Source organism: Ochotona princeps, chromosome 1, assembly GCF_030435755.1.
Source record: "Ochotona princeps isolate mOchPri1 chromosome 1, mOchPri1.hap1, whole genome shotgun sequence".
NCBI lineage: Eukaryota > Metazoa > Chordata > Mammalia > Lagomorpha > Ochotonidae > Ochotona > Ochotona princeps.
In genome coordinates, this window is record NC_080832.1 from 96,926,412 (window position 1) to 96,953,183 (window position 26,772).

The 26,772-nt window shown below is 42.7% G+C and overlaps 1 protein-coding gene across 1 annotated transcript in view; it reads left to right on the forward strand.

Moving 5' to 3' along the window:
- CILK1 (ciliogenesis associated kinase 1) overlaps positions 1 to 26,772 on the forward strand; it is a 39,116-nt gene that overhangs the window by 300 nt on the left and 12,044 nt on the right. The window contains exons 2-6 of the mRNA XM_004599446.4: positions 5,324 to 5,378; positions 10,780 to 10,901; positions 11,766 to 11,845; positions 20,249 to 20,381; positions 22,224 to 22,395. Coding sequence (XP_004599503.2) covers positions 5,324 to 5,378; positions 10,780 to 10,901; positions 11,766 to 11,845; positions 20,249 to 20,381; positions 22,224 to 22,395 — 562 coding nt within the window. The remainder of the gene's footprint in view (positions 1 to 5,323; positions 5,379 to 10,779; positions 10,902 to 11,765; positions 11,846 to 20,248; positions 20,382 to 22,223; positions 22,396 to 26,772) is intronic.

The following is a 26,772-nucleotide window of genomic DNA, read 5'->3' on the forward strand; positions in this document are numbered from 1 at the left end:
CTAGAGGTTGCAAACATTCCCACATTAAACTTATTACTGTGCATGTAGCCCTAGTGTGTTTTCAGAGTGTTTTCTCATTTGTGAAGTGAACATGAACAGGTTAAACATGATTTACAGGAGAGGAAACTGAAAGTAAGTGGCTTAATTGGGGGTCATTTATGCTTGTGGTGGCCATGTGACTGCCATCCTGTCCACCTGCTCCGCTTTTTCATAGCAGCCTGAGTCCAGATCCAAAAGAATTTACTCCCAAACTTAGTTGTTCAAAACAACACACATTTCTTCTCTCAGTTTTCTGTGGGTCAGGAGCCTGGGCACAGTTAAGCCAAGAAGAGTGGATCTCCTATAAAGCTACAGTCCATGTGGTAGCCAGAGCAGGGGTCCCATTTAAAGGCTGGACTTGGGAAAGGTCTACTTGGGAACTGACTCACCTGATTGTGGGCGGCATTCAGTACTTGAGGACTGTTGGACTGTGGCTTTCAGTTACCCCCTGGCTGCTGGCCGAAAGTTGCCCTCAATTCCTTCTTGCATGTTCCTCTCCAGAGAGCAGCTCAACTATATAGCAGCTATCCTTATCAAGATGTGAGAGTCGGGCCTGGCGGCGTGGCCTAGCGGCTAAAGTCCTCGCCTTGAACGCCCCGGGATCCCAATGGGCGCCAGTTCTAGTCCCGGCAGCTCCACTTCCCATCCAGCTCCCTGCTTGTGGCCTGAGAAAGCAGTCGAGGATGGCCCAAAGCTTTGGGACCCTGCACCCGTGCGGAAGACCCGGAAGAGGTTCCTGGTTCCCGGCTTCGGATCGGTGCATACCGGTCCGTTGCGGCTCACTTGGGGAGTGAAACATCGGACGGAAGATCTTCCTCTCTGTCTCCCCTCCTCTCTGTATATCTGACTTTCCAATAATAATAATAAAAAAAAAATCTAAAAAAAAATAAGATGTGAGAGTCAAGAAGACATGAAGAAAATCTTCCATAAAGATGGAAATCATATTTTTGCTTCTGTAAACTAGTAACAGTAATGATGGCCTCTAAAATATCTCATCCTGTTGGTTAGAAGCGAATCACTAAAGGAGATGGGGTTATTCAAGGTAGTGAATACCAGGTGATGGGTGCATATGGAAACCATGTTAGTCTGCTTACTGGGCCCAGCACCATAGCCTAGGATCCCATATGGGCACTAGTTCTAATCCTGGTGGCCCCGCTTATCATCCAGCTCCCTGCTTGTGGCCTAGGAAAGCAGTAGAGGACAGCCCAAAACCTTGGCACCCTGCACCTGCATGGGAGACCCGGAAGATGCTCCATGCCCCTAGGTTCAGATTGGCTTAGCTCCAGCCATTGCAGCTGCTTGGGATCAATGGATGGAGGATCTTCCTGTTTGTTTCTCCTCCTCTCTGTTTATCTGACTTCCCAAGAAAAATGAATAAATAAATAAATCTTTTTAAAAAAACTCTGCTTACTGTACCCATCTATGTCCAGTCGCCTTCTCAGTCTCTCCATTTGGATGTCCCACCAGCATTTTTAAGCTCATCATATCTGGAACTAAACTCTGATTCAGCAAATTCTCTTGTGCCAGACTTGATTCTCCTTCAGTTTTCCCTGTGTTGATAAATGATACTGCTCACCCTTCAAAACCTCAGAGACTTCCATGCTTCCCTCCCCTTTTATGTGTCCCACATTTGGTCATAAAGTTCTGTTAATTCTACTGCTTTTTTTTTTTTCTAATACACTTACCATTTCATATTCCCATTGCTAACCTCTCATTCAGCCCATTCAACCCCTTACCACCTCAGTCAGTAGTTCTCCCGAGTATGCTTGGCTTCCAATCTTTCCCCGTTGATGCCAGACTAAAGGAATTATTTTAAACACATGCATTTGATTAATTGAAGCCAGTAGTGTCAGATGGTCTGGGTGTCCTGTTGGTCTATCACATCCCCTTGTCCCCTCGTCCCCTCTACTGCCCAGCACAGTGCTTACAGCCAGTATCCCACCTCAGGTATACCTGGAAGGCTGATGATAGGGTGTCCTGGCCAGCTCCCTGACAGTTCCCTACAAGGCCTGAGCCTCATTTACTCACCTGGGTGTCAGCTCTGCCAAGTACCCTTTGCTGAGCTAACAATCTCTCTTCTTTCCCCATCCTTCTACTCTTGACCTGATTTCCTGGAATCACCTCCCAGGCTACCCGCACCCAGGTCCTTGCGTCAGGTTCAGCTCTTGGCAGACTCTAAGCTAAGGTAGCTTTTTGTCATCCTGTCATTTTTCAGTGTGACCTCCAAATAGCTGAATCATTTGGCCTCTGCTTGTTTTTCTTCAGCCCCGACTCCTAGGGCTACCTCCATGCTTCCCACCTAGTTAAATTCTATTCATCCTCTGTAGCTCAAAGATCGCTTCAGTAGTGGAGTAATCCCTGACATTCTAGAACAATAGGACCCCTTGAAGTCCATTCGCATAGTTCCCTTTATCTTTCCTTTATAGCATTTAGTACAGAAGATTGTTCTCTGCCCCTTGCCAAGAATGTCTTTCTCATCTTCCATATCTTCAGGACTTGATAGAGCACCCACCCACCTAGGAGGAGCTAAATGATTGCATTTGGAACATGAATAAAAAAGTTGATCACTCAATGAAAAGTCAGTGTGACAAGGACAGTGTCATAGCAAGCTGGAGAAATGAAATTTGGTTTGTTGTTCTCTGGCAATGAGCTTGGGAGTTTCTTCCCCTGTCCCATTTGTTCCACAGGGCTTCTGGAAGTCTTCAGTCAGACGGTGTGGCGGGAATGCACTGACATTTGATTTCTTGTTAGCTAATATTGTTCTCTCTCTCCTCTCAGCTGTAGACAAGGGGTTAGCAAATTTTTCATGTAAAAGGCCAGATGGTAAATATTTTAGGCTTTTTAAGCCATAAGGTTTCTGTTATAACAATTTAATTCTGGGGGCCCGGCGGCGTGGCCTAGCGGCTAAAGTCCTCGCCTTGAAAGCCCCAGGATCCCATATGGGCGCCGGTTCTAATCCCGGCAGCTCCACTTCCCATCCAGCTCCCTGCTTGTGGCCTGGGAAGGCAGTTGAGGACGGCCCAATGCGTTGGGACACTGCACCCGCGTGGGAGACCCGGAAGAGGTTCCAGGTTCCCGGCATCGGATCGGCGCGCATCGGCCCGTTGCGGCTCACTTGGGGAGTGAATCATCGGATGGAAGATCTTCCTCTCTGTCTCTCCTCCTCTCTGTATATCTGGCTGTAATAAAATGAATAAATCTTTAAAAAAAAAATAAAAAGAACAATTTAATTCTGGTTTGTAATATGAAAGCAGCCACAGACAACATGTAAATGAATGAGTGAGTGTGGTGGTTTTCCAATGAAATGACAGCTATGAAAATTGAAATTTGAATTTCATATCATTTTCACCCATTACAAATATTCTTCTTTTGTTTTTCCTAACCATTTAAAAGCATACATGCCCTTCGAGCCTAGGCTGTACAAAAACATATGCTGAAGAGCATTTGACCTGTGAGCTATAATTTGCTGACCCCTGCATCAGAGAGTCTATCACTGTGCTGTCCAAAATATGTGAAAGCCTTGTGTGCTATTTACACGTAAAATTCAGTTTCTGTGGTGCGCTTCAAGTACATTACATTTTTTTTTAAAGATTTATTCAGTTTATTACAAAGTCAGATATACAGAGAGGAGGAGAGACAGAGAGGAAGATCTTCCATCTGATGACTCACTCCCCAAGTGAGCCACAACGGGCCGGTGCGCGCCGATCCGAAGCCGGGAACCAGGAACCTCTTCTGGGTCTCCCACACAGGTGCAGGGTCCCAATGCATTGGGCCGTCCTCAACTGCTTTCCCAGGCCACAAGCAGGGAGCTGGATGGGAAGTGGAGCTGCCGGGACTAGAACCGGCGCCCATATGGGTTCCCGGGGTGTTCAAGGCGAGGACCTCAGCCGCCAGGCCACGCCGCCGGGCCCAAGTACATTACATTTTAAGTGCCCAGTGGCCACATGCATCTTGTGGCTACCATATTCGACAACACAGGATGTTTCTACCAGCACAGAAATTATGTTGGACAGCTTAGGCCTAGATGGAGCCAGCCTAAGGAACTGTCTTCCCAGGCAAGGCAGCTTATTAGTGGTAGAGCAAAGCAGAAGTGATCTCTTGTACTGTACCAGGCCACTGCTGCTTTTTTAAATAAATGTTTATTTTTATTGAAAAGGTAGATTACAGAGAGAAGGAGAAGTAAAGACAAAGATCTTCCATCTTCTGGTTCACTCCCCACGTGGCTGCAACAGTTGGAGCTGAGCTGATCCAAAGCCAGGAGCCTGGAGCTTCTTCTGGGTCTCCCATGCGGGTGCAGAGTCCCAAGGCTTTGGGCCTCCTCTACTGCTTTCCCAGGTCACAAGCAGAGAGCTGGATGGGAAGTGGGACAGCCGGGAAACAAACTGGCACCCATATAGGGATCTCAGAGTGTACAAGGTGAAAATCTAGCCATTAGGCTATGGTGCTGGGCCCATGACTTAGGATTGTACTGCCAGACTTTAAAATAATGCAGTTTGGGGTAGTACAGATTGAGCATCTCTTATCCAAAATTCTGACATTAAAATGTTTTCAGGGTCTGGCACGATGGCATAGTGGTTAAAGTCCTTGACTTGCATGTGTCGGGATCCCATATGGGCGCTGGTTCTAATCCTGGCAGCCCTGCTTCCCATCCAGCTCTCTGCTTGTGCCCTGGGAAAGCAGTTGAGGACGACCCAAAGCCTTGGGACCCTGCACCCGCGTGGGAGACCTGGGAGAATATCTGGGCTTTTGCGCAGCTCTGCTGTTACAGTTGCTTGGGGAGTGAATCATCAGAAGGAAGATCTTCCTCTCTGTCTCCTCTCTGTATATCTGTTTCCAATAAAAAATAGATAAATCTTAAAAAACAAAATGTTTCTCAATCTGAGACTTTTTGAGCTCCTGTATGGCACCAGAATTGGAAAATTCCAAACTTATATCATGTGACAGGTCAAAAAGCAGTGCACTAAAAATAGGTAAAATTTACCTTCAGGACATGTATGTAAAGTATATATGCAACAGAAATGAATTTCACGTTTTGACTTAGATCCCATCACCAAGATATCTCATGATATTCGTTGCAAACATTTCAAAACCTGGAAAAAATTACGGAATACTTCTGCTCCCAAACCTCTCATACAAGCCCATATTGCATGTCAGTTATACCTATAATATTTGATAAAATTGAAGCTAACTTTAAGCACTTGCAATTAAATTGTGAATTTTAGAAAAATAAAGTTAAGCTTATTATTGAGGATAAACAATGTTATTTGTTTCTTCTCTCTTTCAGAATGAAAAGAAAGTTTTATTCCTGGGAAGAATGTATGAACCTTCGGGAGGTTAAGGTATTTATTACTATACCAGGAAATAATTTATGTATAAGTAATTGAAATAGATTAAATGGTTAGATGTCTATTTCATATGATCCTTCCACTTGAGTTTTTAAATTAAAACCATTGAAAAAGAGGGCAAATGACAACATTATATGGCTTATGGCTTTCAGTAGGAGATTACTATGTCATTACATAATGAATATATTGATATTTGGAAACTCTTTAGTGGATCTCTTATGTTGACTTAGTGAACTATTGCTACCTCTAGAGATACTCTAGTGATTAATACAAAGGAATTTCTATTTTTCCTAGATACTACAGCAGTACTTGTTTCAGTTTCTTGATCTAATAATTTGCAATATGCTGTTCGTGATAAAATTGTTTAAAAGATTTATTTCTTTGAAAGGTAGAGTTACAGAGAGATGGAGAGATACAGAGAGATTTTCCATCTTCTATTTCATTCCCCAGAAGGCTGCAAAGGCCAGGGCTCGGCCAAGCTGAAGCCAGGAGCCAGAAGCTTCTTCTGGGTCTCCTGAATGTATGTCAGGTGCCTGAACCCTTGAGCCATCTTCTGCTGCTTTTGCTAGATCATTATCAAGGAGCCAGTTCACAAGTGGAGGAGCTGGAACGTGAACAAGTAACTGTATAGGATGCTGACATTGCAGGCCTTGGTTTAAGGTGGTGTGCTACAACGCTAGCCCTAGTCATGGAATTTTTTAAATCAGAGTGGAGCTCTCTCAGCAATTACCTAGTACATAGCTTCATTTCTATTCACCTCATGGCTAGAGCATTTCCTTTTCTGTCCCCCTCTGTCCTCTTCTGCAAATTCTCAGTTCTGCTCCTGTCTCCATCAGAGTAGACTGACCACTTCATCTTGTGTGTCATCCTGTTCCTTGTGCATCACAGGAACGCCTCAGGGGCCTACAGTCTCTGAGAGCCCTGCTTGGGATACCTACTAGGATGCTGAAACTCAACCATTTGTTTTCTTCCAAGGGGGTCTGGCCATAGATGAGAGGTTCAAAGTCTAAAGCAGGAATCTACAAACTTTATGTGAAGAGCCAAGTTGTAAATCTTTATGCTTCATGGGCCAGTAGAATACACTGAAAAGAGCTAAACAAATTTTCATAAAATTTTATTTACAAAATGGAAAATATACTAACAAGCACTAAGTATAATTTGTGTGTCATAGGTCTTTTAATGAGAAGAATAGCATTCTTTTGGGGGGCATTTAACTTGATTTGGATATAGGATATCTCCTGTCATCACACTGATTACAAATATTCATGTGTAAAAGCTGTTCTTAGTTTAGGGATCATTTGAAACAGGTGATGGGCTGACTGGATTTCACCCAAGAGTTAGTTGTGCTGATCTGTGATCTAGAGAATAAAAGCTCTGGATGATCCCAAAACACCAGAGATGAAAACAAAGTGTTATCCATGGTCATTGTCTCTGTGACATTACATTCTGATTGGTATCCTTGACTTGGATGTTAAACTTTTGCTCTTCTGTACAACCAGCTGCATTCATTCTAATGAAAGAAACATTAGTCATAAGCACAGCTGAGAAAAACTATAGGCCCATGGTGTCTTAGGAAATAAATGGCTGCCTCGGCAAGACCTCGGAAGGAACTGCTCCTCTAGCTAATGACCATGACACTTCCCACTCTTTTCTTAACCACCCGGATGCTGCATCTTCTGCCTTCTGGGTTCTTCCATCCCTGCCTGTCATTTTCGATCCTCTGACAAATGTACCCAGCCCTGGGCCACAGCCAGCCAGTGAATTCAGAGAGGAGGAAAGGAGTGGGCAGAAAGGAGGAATCTTGTCCTTTTGTTGCCAGCTGGCTGAGAAGGGGAAGGAAAAGGACCATTGTCACTGTTGCACCTCCATTCCTGATACACTGTCCAGTGCTGAATCTCAGCAGTGAGAGGAAATTTGGAGTTGATTTTACCACTGTCTCCTTACGCCCACGGCTGCCTGCCCATCCGTATGTTGGCATGCTTTTAATGGAAGAGCCTGTGGACTATAGGCAAAGGCTGTGAGGAGGGGCATCCTTACACTTGTGATGTCGCAGGCTGAATGGACCTGGTGACAGTTTGCTTTCACACTGTTTTATGTGACTTCTGTTCTAGGACCATCTTGAAATACTAGGTTGCCTGTATTCTGCCTGCTGCTTTCACTGCTTTTTTGTTTTTAAGGCAGCCCTAACTTCTGGTGTCTTTTATGCCTTGCTCCAACAATTCCTCTCCCCTCCATATCTTTAAACCCTTCTTTTCCTTTGGCTGCTTTTTTTTCAGCCTATAAATGTGCCTGCCATTCTCTCTCATCCAAAACTGTCTCAGACCTCTCTCTCATTGAGCTCTTCCTTTTCCTTACCCCACCTTCCAGACATCCTCCTTCAGTACCATTTGTTTTAACCCAATCACATCAGACTCCTCTGTCTGTAACTATAGTGAAGCTGGCAGATTTGCTAGAGGAATTCTGAGGGTCTACAGCTGGCATCCACACATGTTGCCTCCTGGCAACTCTTCCTGCCACGTCTTCCAGACAACAAGCCTCCTTCAGAACCAGACTGGGGAGGTTCGCCTCGTGCCTCTCTCAGACTGAGTCTGCCATGACATTTCCATGCCTCACCTTGGATGGGCTTCTCTCCTGATGGAGCTTTTCCCTTCCAGTAAGCTTGTCTAGATGTGACTCCTCCTGGAAGTCACATCTCATGAGATGCCCTCCCTCACCACTCAGTGTTTACTGGTACCCCTTGAAAAGTTTCTGGTGTTCCTTTTTTCTGTCTTTCCTTTGACAGTTGCCATAATATGATCTTCCTTGTTCTTTTATTTGCATATTATATTCAATTACTGTCTATCGTAAGTGCAAGCATGGTGTGTTATATTCCAGGGTATCCTTGTGGCCCAGTAAGTTAAAGTTTTAATAAAAACATGGGTCACACACACAAAACAAACATGGATCACATAGTGACATTGGTCAATAAGGGTTCACATTTACAATGGTCCCATACATGGAGCCGAGAAATTCCTATTGCCTATTTTTCCTGTACTTTCTCTATGTATAAATATACAGTTAGCATTGCTATGATGCTGACAGTATTCACACAGTGACAGGCTTACATGTGTGTGGTTTAGGAGCCATAGACTTACCCATGTGGCCCAGGTGTATAATGGACCTAGGATTGTATAAAGTAAACTCTAATATCCTCAGGACCATAAAATCTCAGTGTATTTCTCAGCTCTTATTCCATGATTAAGTTGTCTCTCATTAGGGAACTTGACCAGTCCCCAGGAGGGCAGAATTGATAATATCCCACTTCCACTTTCATCCCTGGGTTTAAGAAGTTTCCACTTTTGCAGACTTTTGCTTCTCTGCTCCAGCGCGACTGACCTGGCTCTCCCATTCCGGAGGAGACCTTTCCTGCGCTAAGACAAGATACTTTGCTAGAAATACATCTCTGTAGAGTGAGTCACATGGAATTTCCCACACAAAATTCTTTTTGTATTAAATGAATACAGTTGTTAACTTGCTCATAAGCTTCATTTAGAAACAGGAACTCTGACCCTCTCTTAAATTTGGGCTTCAGTGCTTGCAACACACCCTAGCAAAGAATGCAGGGACCCTACTTCGTGCTTGGAGTCCTCTTGCCCCAAGGCTTTTTATTGGTTATCTCAGCCATTGCTTTTGATGCATTTTTTCACTCACAGAAAAGAAGGCTGCAGTGAAAACCCAGTGAATACTGACACATTAGGTAACATTTGTGTTTGTTACTCATGGAGAAAAGGACTCCAAGCAACCAAAAGAGATCATGAGCCCAGCTGTGTCATTCTAGAAGATTCTGGCCAAGGCTGCTGAACATTCCCTGCCAGAAAAGTGTCCTAGCAGGATCTTGGTGTTTGGGGAGAAGGCTCCAGAACAGCTTCATTTTCTTCTCAGTCGTTGGCTGTATTTTTCCTTTCTCTAGTTGCTTGGAGTCACTTCCATGCAATCCAACATGATCATATTACACATTCCCAAATTCCAGTTCTTGATGTCTTATTACTGAATGTTCTTCCAGATTTCAATGCCCGTTTTTAACACGTTCATCTTCAAATGTTGTTTCTTTTATAGAAAGATTATTCTTTTTCATGAAATTTGAAGATGAAGAGGCTTTATAACTTACATTGGATTCGTTTCTCTGTGAGGAGAAAGCTTTTGGATTAAAGGGCTTCATGTTGATGTTGTGAGGTAGTGGGCTAAGCTGCTGCTCAGGACACATCTTTCTTCCAATCAGACTGCCTAGAATTGAACCACACCTCCACTAATGATCCAGTTTGCTGTTAATTGCACACATTAACAGATAAGGAAACAACAGGTAAAGGCTGATCTATTTGGGTCTCCACCACTCAGGTGAGAAACCTGGGTGAAGTTTCTGGTTCCTGGCTTCTGCCTGGCCCAGCCCTGGCTATTTTGGACATTTGAGGAGTGAACCAATGGATGAAAGATCTCCATCTCTCTCTTTCAAATAAATAAAATAAAATAAATATAATGAATTAAAGGACTCATCTCACTGGCTAAAGGGATTGTTGAGCACTTCCTTGAAGGATACAGTTCATTAAATTCTGATCATCCGGTGAATAGTCCAGCAGTTGAGTATCTTTGGTTGTTGACCGTAAGCAGGTTTGTGGCTCACTAACACAAAAGTGTGTTTGTTCTGCACTTAGAGAACTAAGGATGCAAATAGAAAATAGTGCATGAGTGAGTACTTAGTGTTCCAGGAAGAGCAAACTTCCATAGCATGAGGGATCAGAAAGCTAGGCACTGGATTCTTGTCCACCTTCTGCCTTTGTTTTGGAGGCAGCGGGTCTTCTGATACAACATCTCCTTTCTCTGTTCTGTAATGAAAACTTATATTGTACATACAAGCCTTCTGTCTCATGGACACACAGGAGTCAGACAAAAGCCCTTGAGAATCAGCTATAATGGCTCAGTTTCTGTAAACAATTTCCCAAAGTGTGTGCAAGCCAGTGATCCCAGCCCAAAGCAGCTGTGTTCTCCACTGCTCGGAAAATCAATGTCGTAACTCCCCTTATTGGCTTCTCTCTGGCCACTTTCACAGCCTGAATGACCTCATCTGGAGGGAGTGGGCTTAAAATAGCACTGGCATATTGCCTGGTGCTGGGGATGGCCAGAAATACCAGTTAATGGTAAAATGCTTATTTTCTAGATAGTTCATTAAAGTAGTCTTTAAAGGTAAATTTACTATTGATTTCGGAGAAATACTATTTTCGTCATCATTAAAATATAATTTACAGCATTCCTGTGATCCTAAAATTGGGTGTTTCTTCCTAAATACACATAGGATTATTTCTCTTTTTCAGCAGCAGATTTGCACTAATTATTTTGTGTTTTCTTCTTCTATATCTTCCAGTCATTAAAGAAGCTCAACCATGCCAATGTAGTAAAATTAAAGGAAGTTATCAGGGAAAATGATAATCTTTATTTTATCTTCGAGTACATGAAGGAAAATCTGTACCAGCTTATTAAAGAAAGGTACAGCTTGCTCCTGATGATCTTACAAATAGATTGTAAAGTGGGTTTATAATTTCTCTCTGCTTTTGTTCAGTGTTTTTTCCAGTCATTTCATAGCTGTGTTCCTGGGCTTCCATGTCATAAGCTGCAGGCTGGAAGGGGATGCCACCCACTGGCCTGCTTAGCCACGGTGCAGCTGTTCCATGTTTGAAAGAATTGTTCACCCAAGAAGTTCAAGGCTATCACAGTGGAGAGCTGCAGTTCTCCACTCCCGTGTGTGGCACAGCAGCTGTAGGCTAGGCGCCTGCACGCCTTGTGTATTTTGTGACTTCTGTTGAAAAGTCCTAGACTTGCTTTCAGCTCCTGCTCCACCACAGAGCTCAGGTACTTGCACACTGGGAGGAGGAGACTGATGAGGAACTTAGCCTGCTGTGATACTTTTGAACTTTAAAAGTGACCCACACAGGCCTCCTGGGCATATTTTTGTGGTGGCAGAATGAATACCATTCACAGCAGCTCTCAGATGAACTTGAGTGCGCAAGTATCATCTTCAGTGTCAAGAACTGCAGTGAAGCTGTGTGGTTTGCCCAACTGGGGGAAAATGTTAGCATCCACTGTGTCTCATAAACTCTCATCTGGATGACCTTACATTTCCCCAACTAACAGTTTTTTGAAGTTTTAGTCCCTATCATGAAGAAAGGAGACCTTCAGGTTTTTATATGCTGTATTGAAGGGAATGATTTTGTGTCACTTACTATAAAATGTTAATATTTTTGTCTTTGTAATATATTTGGTATTTATAAAATAGCTCCCCTATGTAAGTGAATGATTGCTTTTCATGTGTCAACCCAAACTGATGACTTTGTTTTCCTGTGTCCCTGACAGGAATAAGTTGTTTCCTGAGTCATCTATAAGGAATATCATGTATCAGATACTGCAGGGACTTGCATTTATTCACAAGCATGGTAGGTAATCAGCAGACTGTGTGTTTGCACAACAGTGAAATGTTCTCATCAAGAAGGAAGCTTTCAAGTCTTCAGAAGCTGACTCCCGGGAAAGGCTAGAGCATTAACAGATTGACAGCTGTTTTTGGAATATATTGTAGTTTGGAGTTATTTTGTAACTCGATTTCTGAATTTCCCTCACTGTTCATCATGCCCTGTGTGTTTATGCTCTTTAGACTTTAACATTAAACTTGTTATTTACAGATCTGATTCCTGACAATTATCTGGTGTATTAATAAGAAATCTAAGGTCAGAATCCTGAGTAGTTTGCTGCATTATTTTTTACCCATCAACTGGTAACCTCTTATCCATAGTTTGGCTCTCTGTGGTTTCATTTACCCACAGTCAACCATGGTACATGAGATATTGTAAACAGAGACTACATTAAGGTAACTTTTGTTACAGCATATTGTAATTGGTTGCTGTTGTTAATCTTTTATTGGGCCTAATTTATAAATTAAGCTTTATCATAGATATTTTTATATAGGAAAAAAAAACTTATAGAGTTTAGTATGATCTGTTTTAGGCATCCACTGGGGCTCTTGGAACTGTCTCCTGTGGATTAAGAGGTGACTATAATGTATTCCAGCTACAAAGGAACTTAAATGTGGTTTTAAAAAGATTTATGCAATATGGCAGAAATTAGCAAACTTAAAAAAAAAGGAAAATAGCAAAAACCAGGTATGGAGTTAGTGAGGGGGAAAGATTAATCCTCAAACTGCATGTCAGAAAATTTTGGTTTAGTAGTAGAAGCGATAAATTTGATTTTGTACTTGTCAGACCATGCAGCAGCATAGGTGGTTTCTCTGATGTAAAAAAAAACAAACAAAAAAACCAGGTCAGTTGCCCAAGAATAACAGAACTAAGGTAGATACTGAGATTAAATAGAAATTTTTGTCATGGGTCTTTAGTGGGGGCAGATGTCACATGACATCTTCCCAAATACAGAACCAGGTTACACAGGGCAGTTCCTTGCCATGTCCCTCAAGGTGGCCAGTTACATAACCTTGTCAGAAAAAATAGCACTACTGGGGCCCAGTATAGTTCACTGTAGGCATGGCCTGATGAGTGTAGGGAGAGATGTGTATCCCAAGAAACAGAGTTTGAAGTTACATTTATTCTCCAGCAGCTAGCTGGAGCATTGCTAATCTTTGTTACCAACTGGATGCAGATTGAGCTGGGGACTGATTGATAGATACCTTCTTGTAAACAGAGTTGCCAGGTACTTGAAGCCCTGGGTGGAGCCAAAAGTCCCGTCAGAAGGACATTTGAGTCATTTTAACATACAGAGAGCCAAATGGCTGCCTCTGCACAAGCAAAAAGCCCTTGTCAGTCTAAGGATGTTGTTGGTATTATAAATGATGCACCAACAAGTGGGTTTCATTACTTAATAAGGAGATTTATTGGTTCGAATCCAGTTCTGATTTGGCATGAATTGCCAATTAGGATAAAAGACTTGATGTCGTACCAGGTGGCATGCAGCACCTGGATTCTTGCCCACCTGCTCTTTATCCTTAAGATGGCCCTCACAGTTTGAGACCAAATGAAACACAAACAGGCATCAAGTATCTGTGTAAATCTCTCTCAGTCTAAGATTGTGAACCAATTCTAGAAAAAATTTCCTGATTGCTTCTGATTGCACTGACATTTCGCTTGCATTCACAACAATTCAAAAGGGATGTTATGAAGTTACAAAACACAAAACTTCTGGGGTGGTATGTGAGAATCACTTGCTGAATTTAAGAGCTCAAGTAAGAGAAATAAAAAATTCAAGCGATTCTCAAAAGAGATGAGTCATCTGGTGTGTCTGCAGAGGGAACAATCATGTCTCAGTTTTAGGGTGATTTGTTCAGTACTAGAAACCAAGTAGAATAAAAGAAAGATGATAGTCTTTAACTTAATCTTCTTTTCCTTTTGCACCTTTTCCAAACTCAAAGATTTGTTGCCAGAAAGGATTTTCAGGCATTTTCCAGTTCTCTGCCTAATGAAATGAACACACGCACTTGACATGTACACCCTCGTATTTGTGCATGAACGTGGACACATCTATATGGACACATACCCATATGCGTATGCATATGTACTTTTACACATACTGCCCTGACCTAAGCTTACATGCTTAGAAATGCATGAGCATGTGCACACACATAGGTATTTTATAGGCAATGGTTTTTTTAATTAAAGATTTGTTTCTTTATTTGAAATGCAGACTTAAAGAGAAAGGGAGAGACAGAGAGATCTTCCATATGCTGATTCACTCCCCAGATGACCTTTAGGGCTGGATCAGGCCAAAGCCAGACATCAGTACCTTTGTCTGAGTCTCCCATGTGAGTGGTAGGGACCAAAGCCCTTGGACCATCTTTATCTGCTTTCCCAGGCACAAGAGAGCTGAACTGGAAGTGGAGTTTTTGGGACACAAGCCAGCACCCTATGGGGTGTTGCATTGCAGGAAGCGGCTTAACCTGATGTACCACATTAACATCCTATACATCTGTATACTGCTGTGTCAAACAGTCTTTTGGAATTCTGTTCTGTGATTTTTCTTGCATAAGTAGATGTGTAGATCATGGATAAAATTCATGCAAGGAAAGGCTCAGCTTATGGAAAAGGTAAAATTCTCACTTTTATAACCCAGAACTCTGCCACTATCAGAGATCTGTTGACACATTTCCCGAGAAGTTAAGTTGGTCCTACTTTGGGCTTAACAACATATCTCCTTACTTACTGCCTTTTCAGCCTCTCAGGAGGCACAACAGTTGGTATCTGTTCCTTCAGAAGAGGAAAACAGGGTTCAGAGAGGCTTAAAACCTGCCAGAGGTCCCACTGCAGTTAAGTGACAGAGTGGAGAGCAGTTCATATGCCCATTCGCTTTCCCGGAAAAACCTGTGTGTTCTCAAAAAGATTAAGAGATGAAGAAAGTCACAATAATTGTGAACAGGATGAGTACTATTAGTCTACTTTCACAATTGATTTGGGGGAATTTTTTACACTCTTAATATGAAATGGACTTGGCTTTAGATGCAGTGGTGTGTTCATATCATTCCTTTTCTCCAGTAGCTTGTTCTCCCTGTGGCAAGGTGCACTCTGTCCCCAAGAGGACCAGCTCCTTTGAGAAGGAAGAACAGCACTGCAGGTGGTTGCTATGGCCATCCTTCATGTCACTGAGTAATTCCCCTATAGGGAGTGGAAACGTAGATCCACTTGGAGCTGATTAAGCAATGTCAAAACTCGTATGTCCCAGGAATTAAAAAATTCATGCAAACTGTCAGTTTCATCTTTGACCTGCCCTTAAAAATGCCCAGATGCTCATGCAAGTTATAGAAATGCATTGAATGGCTTGAAGAATAGGACAGTGTTGCCCCAGAGGTGGTTCTCTGCTCCTGTGTTTCATCACTGTCTTACTGTGTGTCACTTTGAGACAATCCTTTACTTTTGTGCCTTGCTGACCTCTTAGCCATCTTGGTAAAACTTTGTGGGTTTAACTTCAGGACTATCTGTGCAAGTACCATTTCCAAAGCAGGAAGGTGTATTCTGTAAATTCTTACAGAGATTCTTGTTTTTACTCCATGTGCTCGTATCAGGTTGACCCATAATAGAATGTGGTAGAATACAGAAAGCATTCATTCCACTTTCTTGTTTTCTTTACCCAAGGGTTATTAATGATAAAATACACACAACACTCTTGCCAGAGTGAAAAGGGAAAACCCTGTTCCTTGACTGGCATATGGAACCCTGCAATTAACTTGATGGTTTGGTCCTGCCACCTTACTCCAGTAATTTGAAGCAGGAAGGTTAGATTATGCAACTGTGCTATAGCATAATTGCGGATGAACTGGCTACAAGGGATCCATTGTAACTGAGAACACAGAAGAGGAAGCATGCCCATGGTTAGAGGCCGCTGTGCACATGTTATCAGAACATACACCCAGTGAGGTGTCATATCAGTGTTTCAGCGCCACCTCATAGATCCCTCGTTCTTACCTTCAGTAAGCCAAGCCATGTCTACCTGACTTAAACAGGTTGTTAAGAGTGGTCAGCTAATGAGCCCAGTGCAATAGCCTAGTGGCTGAAGTCCCAGCCTTGCATGTGCAGGGATCCCATTTTGGCTCCAATTCATGTCCTGGCTACTCTATTTCCCTTCTAGCTCCCTGTTTATGGCCTGGGAAAGAAGTGGAGGACAGCCCAAAGCCTTGGGACCCTGTACCAATGTGGGAGACCTAGAAGAAGCTCCTGGCTCCTGGGTTCATATTGGCTCAACTCCAGCTGTTGCAGCCACTTGGGAAGTGAACCAGCAGATGGAAGATCTGCTAGTATCTCCTCCTCTGTGTAGATCTGCCTTTCCAGTAAAAATAAATCCTAAAAAGAAAAAGTGGTCAACTGAAACAATTTTGCAATAATAACAATTGTGCTCAAGTATTATTCAAAAGGTTTGTACATCAAGTAGATGCTATTATTTCTATATTGTATAGCAAGACATTGAGATACAGAGAGGTGAAGTAAATTTCCAGCCAATGAGTAGCAGAGTTGGGATTGGGATTTGAAATCAGCTACATATGAATACTATGCTGCATTTCCTTTCATATGGACATAGTTGTGTTTTGTTAAAAATAAAAGTGAAAAAAAAAAAATAAAAGTGAAAAGTAATCATACCTGACATGAGAGCCCTAGGCTTTTAATTTCTAAGAAGTAGAACTCAACAATCATTGCTATATTATTCAGCAGTTAATAGAAGGATAAATATTTAGATTTATTCATGAATATGTTGTATAAAGGCATATACTTGATAGTGTGACTAACAACTGCATATGTCAACTGACATGTATTTTCATAAGTTATTTTTCAGAATCTGTTTACCATCATTGTTTCTCCCTAGCTGATGTGGGCAATGATTATATTAATTTCTAAGCCAGATTCTTGCAGAAATGGAAACACTGGTCTGGCATGGTTTGCATACAGAAACAGTTTATTTGGTAGTGAGGAGATAAATGTACATTCCTGCCTGAGTGTGGGTCACCCCACACTGAGAACACCCAACCTGAGGGGCCAAAGAACTGTCCATAAACTAGCCAGAAAAGAAGACCTGAAAATGGTCCCTATAGTCAGGAAGGTTCATTCGAGACTGGATTAGTAGGAATGTGGGCACATGAGAGCCATGTGGGTGAAAGTGTTCCATGGTGGAAAGAAAAAAATGAGAGTTGTACATGTCAGCAAGGACCATGGCAGAAAGAGAACTCATTCCTGCCTATACCTGTTTTTATAAGAAAGGAAGTATACACCAGTCGGGTATGCAAATGAGGTGGGGTTTCAGCATGTGCTGTGTTCCCAGGTGAGACAGATGCATGCTGGGAAGGTGGAGGTATCAAATCGACAGTTAACGAGACAGCAGGGATATGAGTTCCAGGTCATCATAGCTAGTTAGCTTCCTGCCTCATATCACGGCCATTTCCCTCACGGTTGTTTTGGACCTGAAGTATGACTGACAGGAAAGCTGCTTCGAAAGAGGATGGGAAATGAAAGTGTTCGCTGTCCTCACTTCATTTGTGCTGTGGAGGGAGGAATTAAAGGAGACTTGGCAGTGATGGGAAGAGGTGCTTGGTGTTTGCAGCAGCGTGACTCTGGGACTGTGCAAAGGAGAAGGCCTGCAGTACAGAACTGGCGATAGGATTTAGGTGCACATCAGTGCAATGGGGAGAACTAAACAGGTCAGGATGGATGAGGTGGGTGCTGCAGATGGAAGCAGAGGGAGTTGCCGTGGGGTGTGAGCTGGGAGACGGGTGGCTCTTTACGAGGGGTATGCTGTGTTTGAAAATAGTCATTAGCCCAGCTAGAAGAGAAAAAGGGAGTCCACGAGGAGCAGCAGCCGTGATCTGGGTTTAAGACACCCAGGCCCACAGATGAAGATTTAGCTCCGTAGATCAAAAAGAGTAGAGGCTGGCTCCATGGCAGCTGTGACGCGTCTCTGCCACCTCTCCTGGGGCTCGGTTTTCCCTTCTGTGCTGTGAAAAGATGACATCTGCCACCTTTCTTTTCACTGGAATATGCTGATACCCTGGGCTTTTAAGGAATCATGGTCACACAATTCATCTGTTTGCAGGGGCCACAGAAGTCATCCTTAAAGCACTGACAAAAGATGACTCTAATACCTGCTCATGTTTTTACACATTCTGAAGCCACATCCAAGAAGGGAACATATAGCCCCAGGCTTCTAGGTCCAAACGTAGTGACTCAGTTCTACCAAGTCTTAGAACAGGCTTCGCCCACTCTGGTTGTGTGAGTAATCTTTATTTAATTAGGCTGATAATATGCCACTTAAATTTGTCTGTATCAGAAACCATTTCATTTCTTTGTAAAGGCTCTTCTTGACTGACACTGAATTCACCTTTGCCTACATTGAGTTGACAACCTCAAGTTGAGTTTTTACTAATAATCCAAGTTTCACTTACTGTTACTTCAAGAATTTGATCTAAGGAAAGCCAGTAGGTGTATCAGTACAGTGGCAGGATAAAGAATGAAGTAATGGAATATATTTGTGTTTGTGTTTGCACAGAACACATGAAAATACACTTATACACACATATACATACATATGCATATAGAGATGCTATAAAAGTACCCGGTTTGCTGTGCCTCTTATCTAACCTGCTTCTGTCAGTCGTTGATCCTGTCAGTGACTTGGATTATAGGAAATGGGGCAGTCCTATAGTAGGAAGGAACTACTTTCCTCCCATTTGTGACCTCTTGAATGAATCTGATCTCTTCCTCTTCTGTGGCCACTGGATAGTGTTGTCCAGCAAAGCCAGCCACTTCCCCTGCACATCCATCATTAGGCCATAGTACTGGCTGTGTATTGACTTTGTACTAAGCCTTCTTATCCTCAGAATGAGGGGGAGGAAAAAGCCCTTTTATTAAAACACTGCTGTTTTCAATAATTAGTGTTATTTATTGCATTGCCACATCTAACCACACCACAATCACCTTTTCTTTTCTCTAGAGCAGAGGCAGTCTTTGGGAAATAACTATGCCTAATAAATTCAGTCTTGCTGGACTGTAATCTCTAATGAAGATTTTCAGCTTTGAGCCGTGTTTGTCCCTCATACTACATCAAGATCATCGCTCTTGTCTCAGTTCTTAGTGGCCCTCCCTAAAGGGTTGGTCTGCTGTTTGTTGACCCTGCCTGCCAGGCTCTGGTTGTCACCATGAAGCTTCTCCCTGCTACCTACTCAAATCTTTGGTTCAACCAACTAGCATATATTATGAGACCACTGTGCTTTTGCCACTGGACAAAAATTATTATTTTTATTTAGGAGAAGCATAAATGTGGCTGATGCCCTCAGAGTGTTTGCTAGTAGTTAGTGAGAAATGGTTAACGCACTTGAAAATGATGGAGTTGTACTCAGGCTCAGAGAGAAGGACCTGTAGTACCTTTGCCCCTTACAATGTGACTTGCAAATGTCCCTCTACTTCTTCATTAGGCAAAGCAGTAAGTGCTTAGCGTTTAAACATGTGTTACAGCACATACCTGAATCTCAAATGTGAGTAGGTCATATTCGTAAACCCTCTGTGTCTAAACCAGTAATTGTATTCTGCTGTGTTGTATGTTTTCAATATAAAACTGTTGTCAATATAAAACTGTTTCAATATAAAACTGTTTTGAAATGGTTTTAATATGATTCTATCTGACTGATTTGGGCAGGATAGAAAGCTTATTTTTCTGCTGGAAAATATAATTTTTTACAAAGTTATATAAACATTGATTTTTAAGACATTTTAATTATTTGTATATTTATTTTATCTGGAAGACAATGAAAAGGAGAGGCAGGCAGAGAGAGAGAGAGAGCGAAAGGGAGGAACATAGAAAAACAGAGAGTCTCCCATCTGCTAGTTTGCTCACTCCCCAGATACCTGCAACAGTTGAAACTGAGCCAGGCCAGAGTCAGCCTTCTGGAGCTGCTCCTGGGTCTCCCATGAGAGTACAGATGCCCAAGAACTTGGATTGTCCTCTCTTGCTTCCCCAGATGCATTAGCAGAGAGCTAGTTGGGAACTAGAGCAGCCAGGACTCGCTATATGGGATTCTACTATCATAGGCAGCAGCTTTACCTACTGAGCCAAAACATCAGCTCTGGGTTTTTATATTTTAAAAGGAAGTTTTTTTTCCCATAAAAAATTGTAAAAAATTTTGAATGCCTTTGCAAAGGGAAGCAGATGAAGTCCAAAATATTCTGTTACCTGCAGGAGGAAGGCAGAGTCCTTGGTGTCATGCCGGATTACTTTTAAACTATGAGTGTTTGCATGAGAGCAGTACAGCTTCAGAGAGTAAGGCGGAAAGCAGTGTGCATTTCATTCCCTCTCTGCTGTCTCCACAGGCTTCTTCCACCGGGACTTAAAGCCCGAGAACCTTCTCTGCATGGGACCAGAGCTCGTGAAAATTGCAGACTTTGGGCTGGCCCGAGAAATCCGATCAAGACCTCCATACACGGACTATGTATCTACCAGATGGTAAATATTGTTTTTCTCCCAACTGTTTAATTGTACTTGTCTGAAAAGATAGCATTATGCATTATGTCAAAGTCACAGCTGCTAACTTTTCACTCAGAATGGAGCAGTCTGAAACATATATTTGTAGATAGGTCAACAACAAAGCATTGTGTCTAAACAAAGGATTAAAACAAGGAAAAAAAAGGCTTGTTTTCTAAGTAATATTCAATCATAATAAATTACAAAGAAGATTATGTGTATAGGTCTTCCAGGGAACAATTTTCTAAAAGAGTTATGTAAAAAATTTTCCAAAAATCAATTTGAAAAGGCTGCTAATTGCTATTTTTTTAAAAAAAACATTTTATCTCAGAATAGCTTTTAAATTTACAGAAGGCAAATTGTGAGATGGTAATAAACAGTTCTGACATATCCCTCACCTCATTTCTTTCCTTGACATTTCATATTAGTATGTTTGTCACAATTAACAGACCACACTCAACTAATTGCTATGGTTAAAACATTCAGATTGTAGAAATTTGAATTAAACAATTTTCCAATACATGGAAGTATTTTATACACATTTTACATCTTCCTTTGCCCTTCCCTATCCCTTCTCCCACTACTACATTTGATCTTAGCCAAAAGGCCAAGAAGTGATGTCACCTTCTACTTAACTGCTACTCTCTATTACTCAAAGATTCTCTAGATGAGACTCTTGTAGGGAAATATTCATTAGGAAATACTGGGAGAGGCAGACATTTGGCACAGCTGCATTCCGTATCGCAGTGCCTGGGTTCAAGTTCCAGCTCTCTTCTCAATTCTGGCTTCCTTCTAGTGAGGCAGCACCCGATGGCTCATGTACTTGGGTCCTTGACTCTCTTGTGAGATGCTCAGATTGAGACCCAGGCTGCATCTGGCCTAGCCCCAGCTATTGCAGGCATCTGGGAAGTAAACCTGTGTGTCCATCTGTTTAAAGATGTACTTATTTATTTAATTGAAAATCAGAATGATATAGAGTGAGAGAGAAAGAAATGTCCTGTCTGCTGGCTTACCACTCAAATGGCTGAGACTAGGCTGTACCAAACCAACAGCATGCAACTTAATCTGGGTCCCTCATATGGGTAGCAGGAGACAACTATCCTTTGCTACTTCCCAGACACTTCAGCAGGGTGCTGGATTGGAAGCAAAGTAGCCAGAAAAGAAACAGCTACCCTGATGTGGGGTTCTGATGTTTCCCACATAAGTTAAGTGGTGGCTTAACTTACTGTGCCACAATCTAGCCCCGTTCTATTTTGTTGTTTTTCTACCTTTCAAATAAATAAAAATAATTTTTTAAAAGTATACACCAAGTTCTTAAAAAAAAAAAAGAAATAATTGAAATAGAGACATGCTACTTTCTTTTTTTATTTTTTGGAAAGTCAGAGATTGACAGAGAGCTCTTCCATCTGCTGGTTCATTCTCCAAGTGCCCGTACCAGCTAGGGCTGGGGTAGGCTGAAACCAGGAAGTTAGAACTACATATGAGTGGCAGAGACCCAAGTAGTTCAGCCAACTACCTTCTGCCTTCCACGGTGCATACTAGATAGAAGCTGGATTGGAAGCAGACAAGCTGGGATGCCAACCTAGGCACTCCAGTGAGGGATGCAGATGTCCCAAGTTGTGACCTAAGCCTTGCACCCAATACCTACCTGTAGAAGACCAGGCTTTTCAACAGATCACATCAGCTTCAAAGTCCTTGCAAGTCCATATAACACAGGAAATTGGAGACAACGCAGAAATACAGGAACTCTGAGACTTGGTTATTGCTTAATTTGGTATCTGACCAATGGAATCAACAACTTGTGGTAAACCTCTGTCCCTCCAGGTACAGGGCCCCAGAAGTCCTCCTGAGATCCACCAACTACAGCTCCCCCATTGACGTCTGGGCCGTGGGCTGCATCATGGCAGAGGTGTATACCCTCAGGCCGCTCTTCCCTGGTGCCAGTGAGATTGACACGATATTCAAAATTTGCCAAGTCCTGGGGACACCAAAAAAGGTAATGATGTGGAACCAATGCCAGCGGCTTCTCATGCTTCCTGTCCTCCAGCCCTGTGCAGCACTGCCACTAGTGGGCCTCATTCTAGAATCTTCTCGTTGGCCTCGTACAGGTCCTCCTCTTCAGTGTGTTGTCTGCCATGGCTCCCTCTGTCTTTCTCTCCTCCTCATCTCGTTGCCCTGCAAAGTATATCTGTTTTCCTGACCTCAACTCATATCTCAAGTCTCTTAAACACAATGTTTACCTTCACCTCTCTGCTGTTAATACCAGCCCTGTATTTATTTACAACCATGTATTGGATTTATTGCAGACTCTCTCTTTGCCAACTCTACCAGAATGTGCCAGAAGCAGATGACATTGTGTTTTGGGCCCACAGTGCTTCCTTCTTTAATCCCTGATTCTGATGTTGGCCTTATAATCTCAGAGCCCCAGGCCTGGGGCTGGGTTTCTGCTTTTCCTTCTCTTTTTTCTTCAGTCTTTCTTTGCTTTATCCAACCACATGATCAGGAAATGCTGATGAATGTCACATGGTATTCATTCTGTGAAGTTAAATGCTGCCATTACCGTTGGGGCCATGACCAGCCTGCCTGTGTTGAGTATCTTCATCTTCTTGCCTTCTACTCTTTACTCCTTACAGCTTATCTTATAACCTGCAGCCAGAGTCATCCTGCCAAAAAATAGCTCTGCAACTACATATAATGTATATGTAGGCTGATTTGGATGATAGATTGAGCCAGACCCCACAGTGAATGGCACACACACAGCAGTCAGTTTTGGAATCTACCTCTGGCAAGGTTTCTTTGGGGATGCCCCCAAACTGGATCACTGGTCTCAGAACTCTAAACACAGGATCTGTGGTCTGGACTCTAAATCACAGGATCTGTGGTCTGGCCGTGGAGTGCATGTGGCAGAATTGGGTCTCCATGGTGGCTGAGGTCTATGTGGTAGTTAGCAATGCCCAGATGCTCATGGGGGACATGACAAGCAGTTGTTGAGGCCTGCAGAGGACACCTAGAACCATAGAGGGCAGAACAAAATGGACAGTTCTCCTGGACAAATATGTGAGCCAATGGAGACTATAAGGTAGACTCTGTCAGCCAATGGACCTTGGAAGGATTTCCTCAACCTTGGAGCAATGAAATCAACAGCATCTCAGAACGATCAAAACCACTTAAGCAATATCCTTGAAACATACTCCCCATTGGGGACCCTGGGATGACATCAGATGGCCTTCCCCATTCCTGGGTACTGATGTGGTTGGGTTGCTGAGAGCAACCTTCTCCCCTTCTCTCTATACTTTCTCTAGATACCAACAAAGAAAAGGAGATTGGAGGCAGTTGTCTTAATCATTTTACCCCATTTCTTGACCTACCCCACCCGATTTGGAGGTCCACATGGGTATGCCTCCCTCAACACTGTAAATATCATCAAAAATAAAATTAATTTATTATTTTAAAAAGTCAACAGGGGGCCTGGCACGGTAGCCTAGTGGCTAGAGTACTCACCTTGCATGTGCAGGATCCCATATGGATGCTGGTTTGTATCCCAGCTGCTCCTCTTCCCAACCAGCTCCCTGCTTGTGGCCTGGGAAAGCAGTTGAGGACAGCCCAAGGCCTTGGGACCCTGCACCCGCGTGGGAGACCTGGAAGAGGCTCCTAGCTCCTGGCTTTGGATCAGCTCAGCTGCAGTCATTGTGTCTACTTATGGCTACTTGGTACAGATCTTCTCTGCCTCTCCACCTCTCTGTATCTCTGACTTTCCAATAAAATAAAATTAAATAAATAAATAACTCTTTAAAAGAATCTTAAAAATCTTTAACAAACAGTCAACAGGAAGAAAAATAGAAAATTTGCAATAATATGAAGTTCAATAACATGCTTTTGAATGACCAATGTGTCGCTGAAGAAATGAAAAAGAAATAAAATATCTGCTTGAAAAAATGTTACTGTATGACCTGTTAGTCACTGAAGAAATTAACAAGAAAAAAATTTAGCTTCTTATTAAATGGAAAATAAAAAACTTTCTGAAGAAATGAAAATAAAATATCAGAACTCATTACATGTGGCCTTTTAATAGTGTCCCTTAATTCCTGAATACTTTTCTTAGCTTGACTCAGTTCCTTTTTTAGCTTTTTATTTTCCCCCCATTGTTGGAAATATTTTTCAAATCTAAGATTCCTTTTTCTGCTTTGTTCATTCTATTACTGAGGCTTTCCACTGAATTTTTAATTTGTTCCATTGTGTCCTTCATTTGTAATAAATCAGTTTCATTTTGTTTCAGTGTTGCTATTTTCTGTGTGATGGAATTAAATTCCTTGAACCCACCTGTATGTGCTTCACATTGTTGCTAAGAAGCTTTATAACAAATGTTTTAAATTCTTTATCCCCAATTTCCTTGATGTCTTCCTCAGTTAACTCTGAGGTTGACAAAGGCTTGTTCTCCTTTACCAGGGAGGCATCCATAATATTCATTGTGCCTCTGTCTCTTCTTTTGCTCTTGGCCATTGCTATTCTGATTAGTAGATCCTCTGCTTAGGTTCAGTTTCTAAGCTGTGTTTCCCAGTGGTCTGCAAGTTGATTTCACTGATTATATTCAGTACCCCGTTCGTTTGCAGTCATTTGTGCTACTCCCTCCAGCGAGTTTCAGTCCCAGGCTCTTGTGCTAGGCTGCCCATGGTCTCCATAGCCGCAGCTCCTGCCTCACCACTTTTAACACTCTTCAATCCTGTGCTGTGGCTGCACTGTTGTCTGCATAGCATTTCTCCCACTCTAAGTTTGAGCAATTCCTGGGATTAGATAGACTCCAGCTGCCCTAAGTCACTGGATTGTCAGCAGTGCTGGTCTTGTTGGAACCTGCTGGATGTTAGATCTAAAGGCCACCCGGACCTATTTTGGCTGGAACCCATAGGATGCCAAGTCTGTATTATTTTCCCTTTGAGACCAGTGCACTGCGTTGAGCTGGATGTGAATTCTCTCCCAACTTAGTGCATGGGGAGCTCACTGTTGTTCCTCTAGCCACACCCGCCCAAACTCCAGCCTTTTCCTCAGTACACAAAATGGTGCCTGATGGGGGTCTGAGCCATGAAATCCATCCTGTTCCTCCTCCTTCCTGCTTGGCATCTGCCGCTGTGCTTCTGCTCATGATCAAATCAACCAAATCAGCAGAATGGGCAGTTCTATGCCTGGGTTTTCCTAGTGAGCTCCCAGTGAACTCTCCTTCCCACCTGGCTGCTGGTGGTGTTCCAGTCGCCATCACAGCTGAGCTATCTGGGCACTGCAACACTCCTGCACTGTCTCTGCTGCTTCCCCACATCCACGAGTCTCCAGGTGTCCCTCTGCCATCGGCCTGTCCCCTCCTAGTTCCTGGGATCACAGCCTCTATGCTTCACTCTGGCTAATGATTCTTCATGTGTTTAAACGTGTCCTTCCCTATTCCACCATCTTGTGTCTCCCCAAAATTCACTTCTTAAGAGAGTAGAAGTCAAAGCTGAAATTGACGCTCAGGCCCCAGCTCCTAAATGTGAGAAACATTCCTTTTTACAAGGGTGAGGGGCCTTTGAATGCTTTGAAGACCCTTGAGGTGGGTGTCCTCTGCCTACTGTCTCTATACCACTACTACATAAAAGGTTCCAAGCTGGCAGCTTCCTTCTTTCTTCCCTCCTTCCTTTGTTCCATTCCTTTCCTTTCCTTCTCCCTCCCCTTTCCCTGCCCTTCCCCTTATCTCCTCTCCTCTCCTTTCCTTTCCTTTTTCCTTCATTCCATCTACCTTCCTTCTTTCCTTCCTTTTTTAGATACCCTTATTTGCATGAAACACAGAGTTAGAAAGAGATGGGCGGGGTAGAGGGACAGTAGGGATCATCCTTCCATCTTCTAGCTCACTCCCCAAGTGGCTGCAACTGCCATAGCTGAGCGGATCTGAATCCAGGAACCAAGAGCTTCCTCAAGCTCTCCCACATGGATGTGTAGGAACCCAGTGATATAAGCCACATTCCACTGCTTTCCCAGACACAGAGTCAGAAGTGGGGCAGCTGGAATCCAAACTGGTACCCATATGGAACACCAGCACTATCCACTCACTAGCCCCAGTCCTTTCTTTTTCTCAGTGTTTGCCATTAGCCATTTTTGTCTGCTGCCTCACAGTCTTAGATAAAGGAGGCAGAGATGCAGAAAAAGTGAGAAGCTATGGAAGAGCTTTGGAATTTGCTTTTCTCAGCCTCCCTAGTTACTCTTTATCTATCTCTTGTCCCATTTTGAATCTTCAGATTAAGCATAAAGTAATGTAAATAATGTAAATAAAGTATGTAGGGCCAGGGCTTCACAGCTTTTATTTGACTCAGGAATAAAATATTGTATTTAGTCTCCCTCTTTCCTCCCAAAA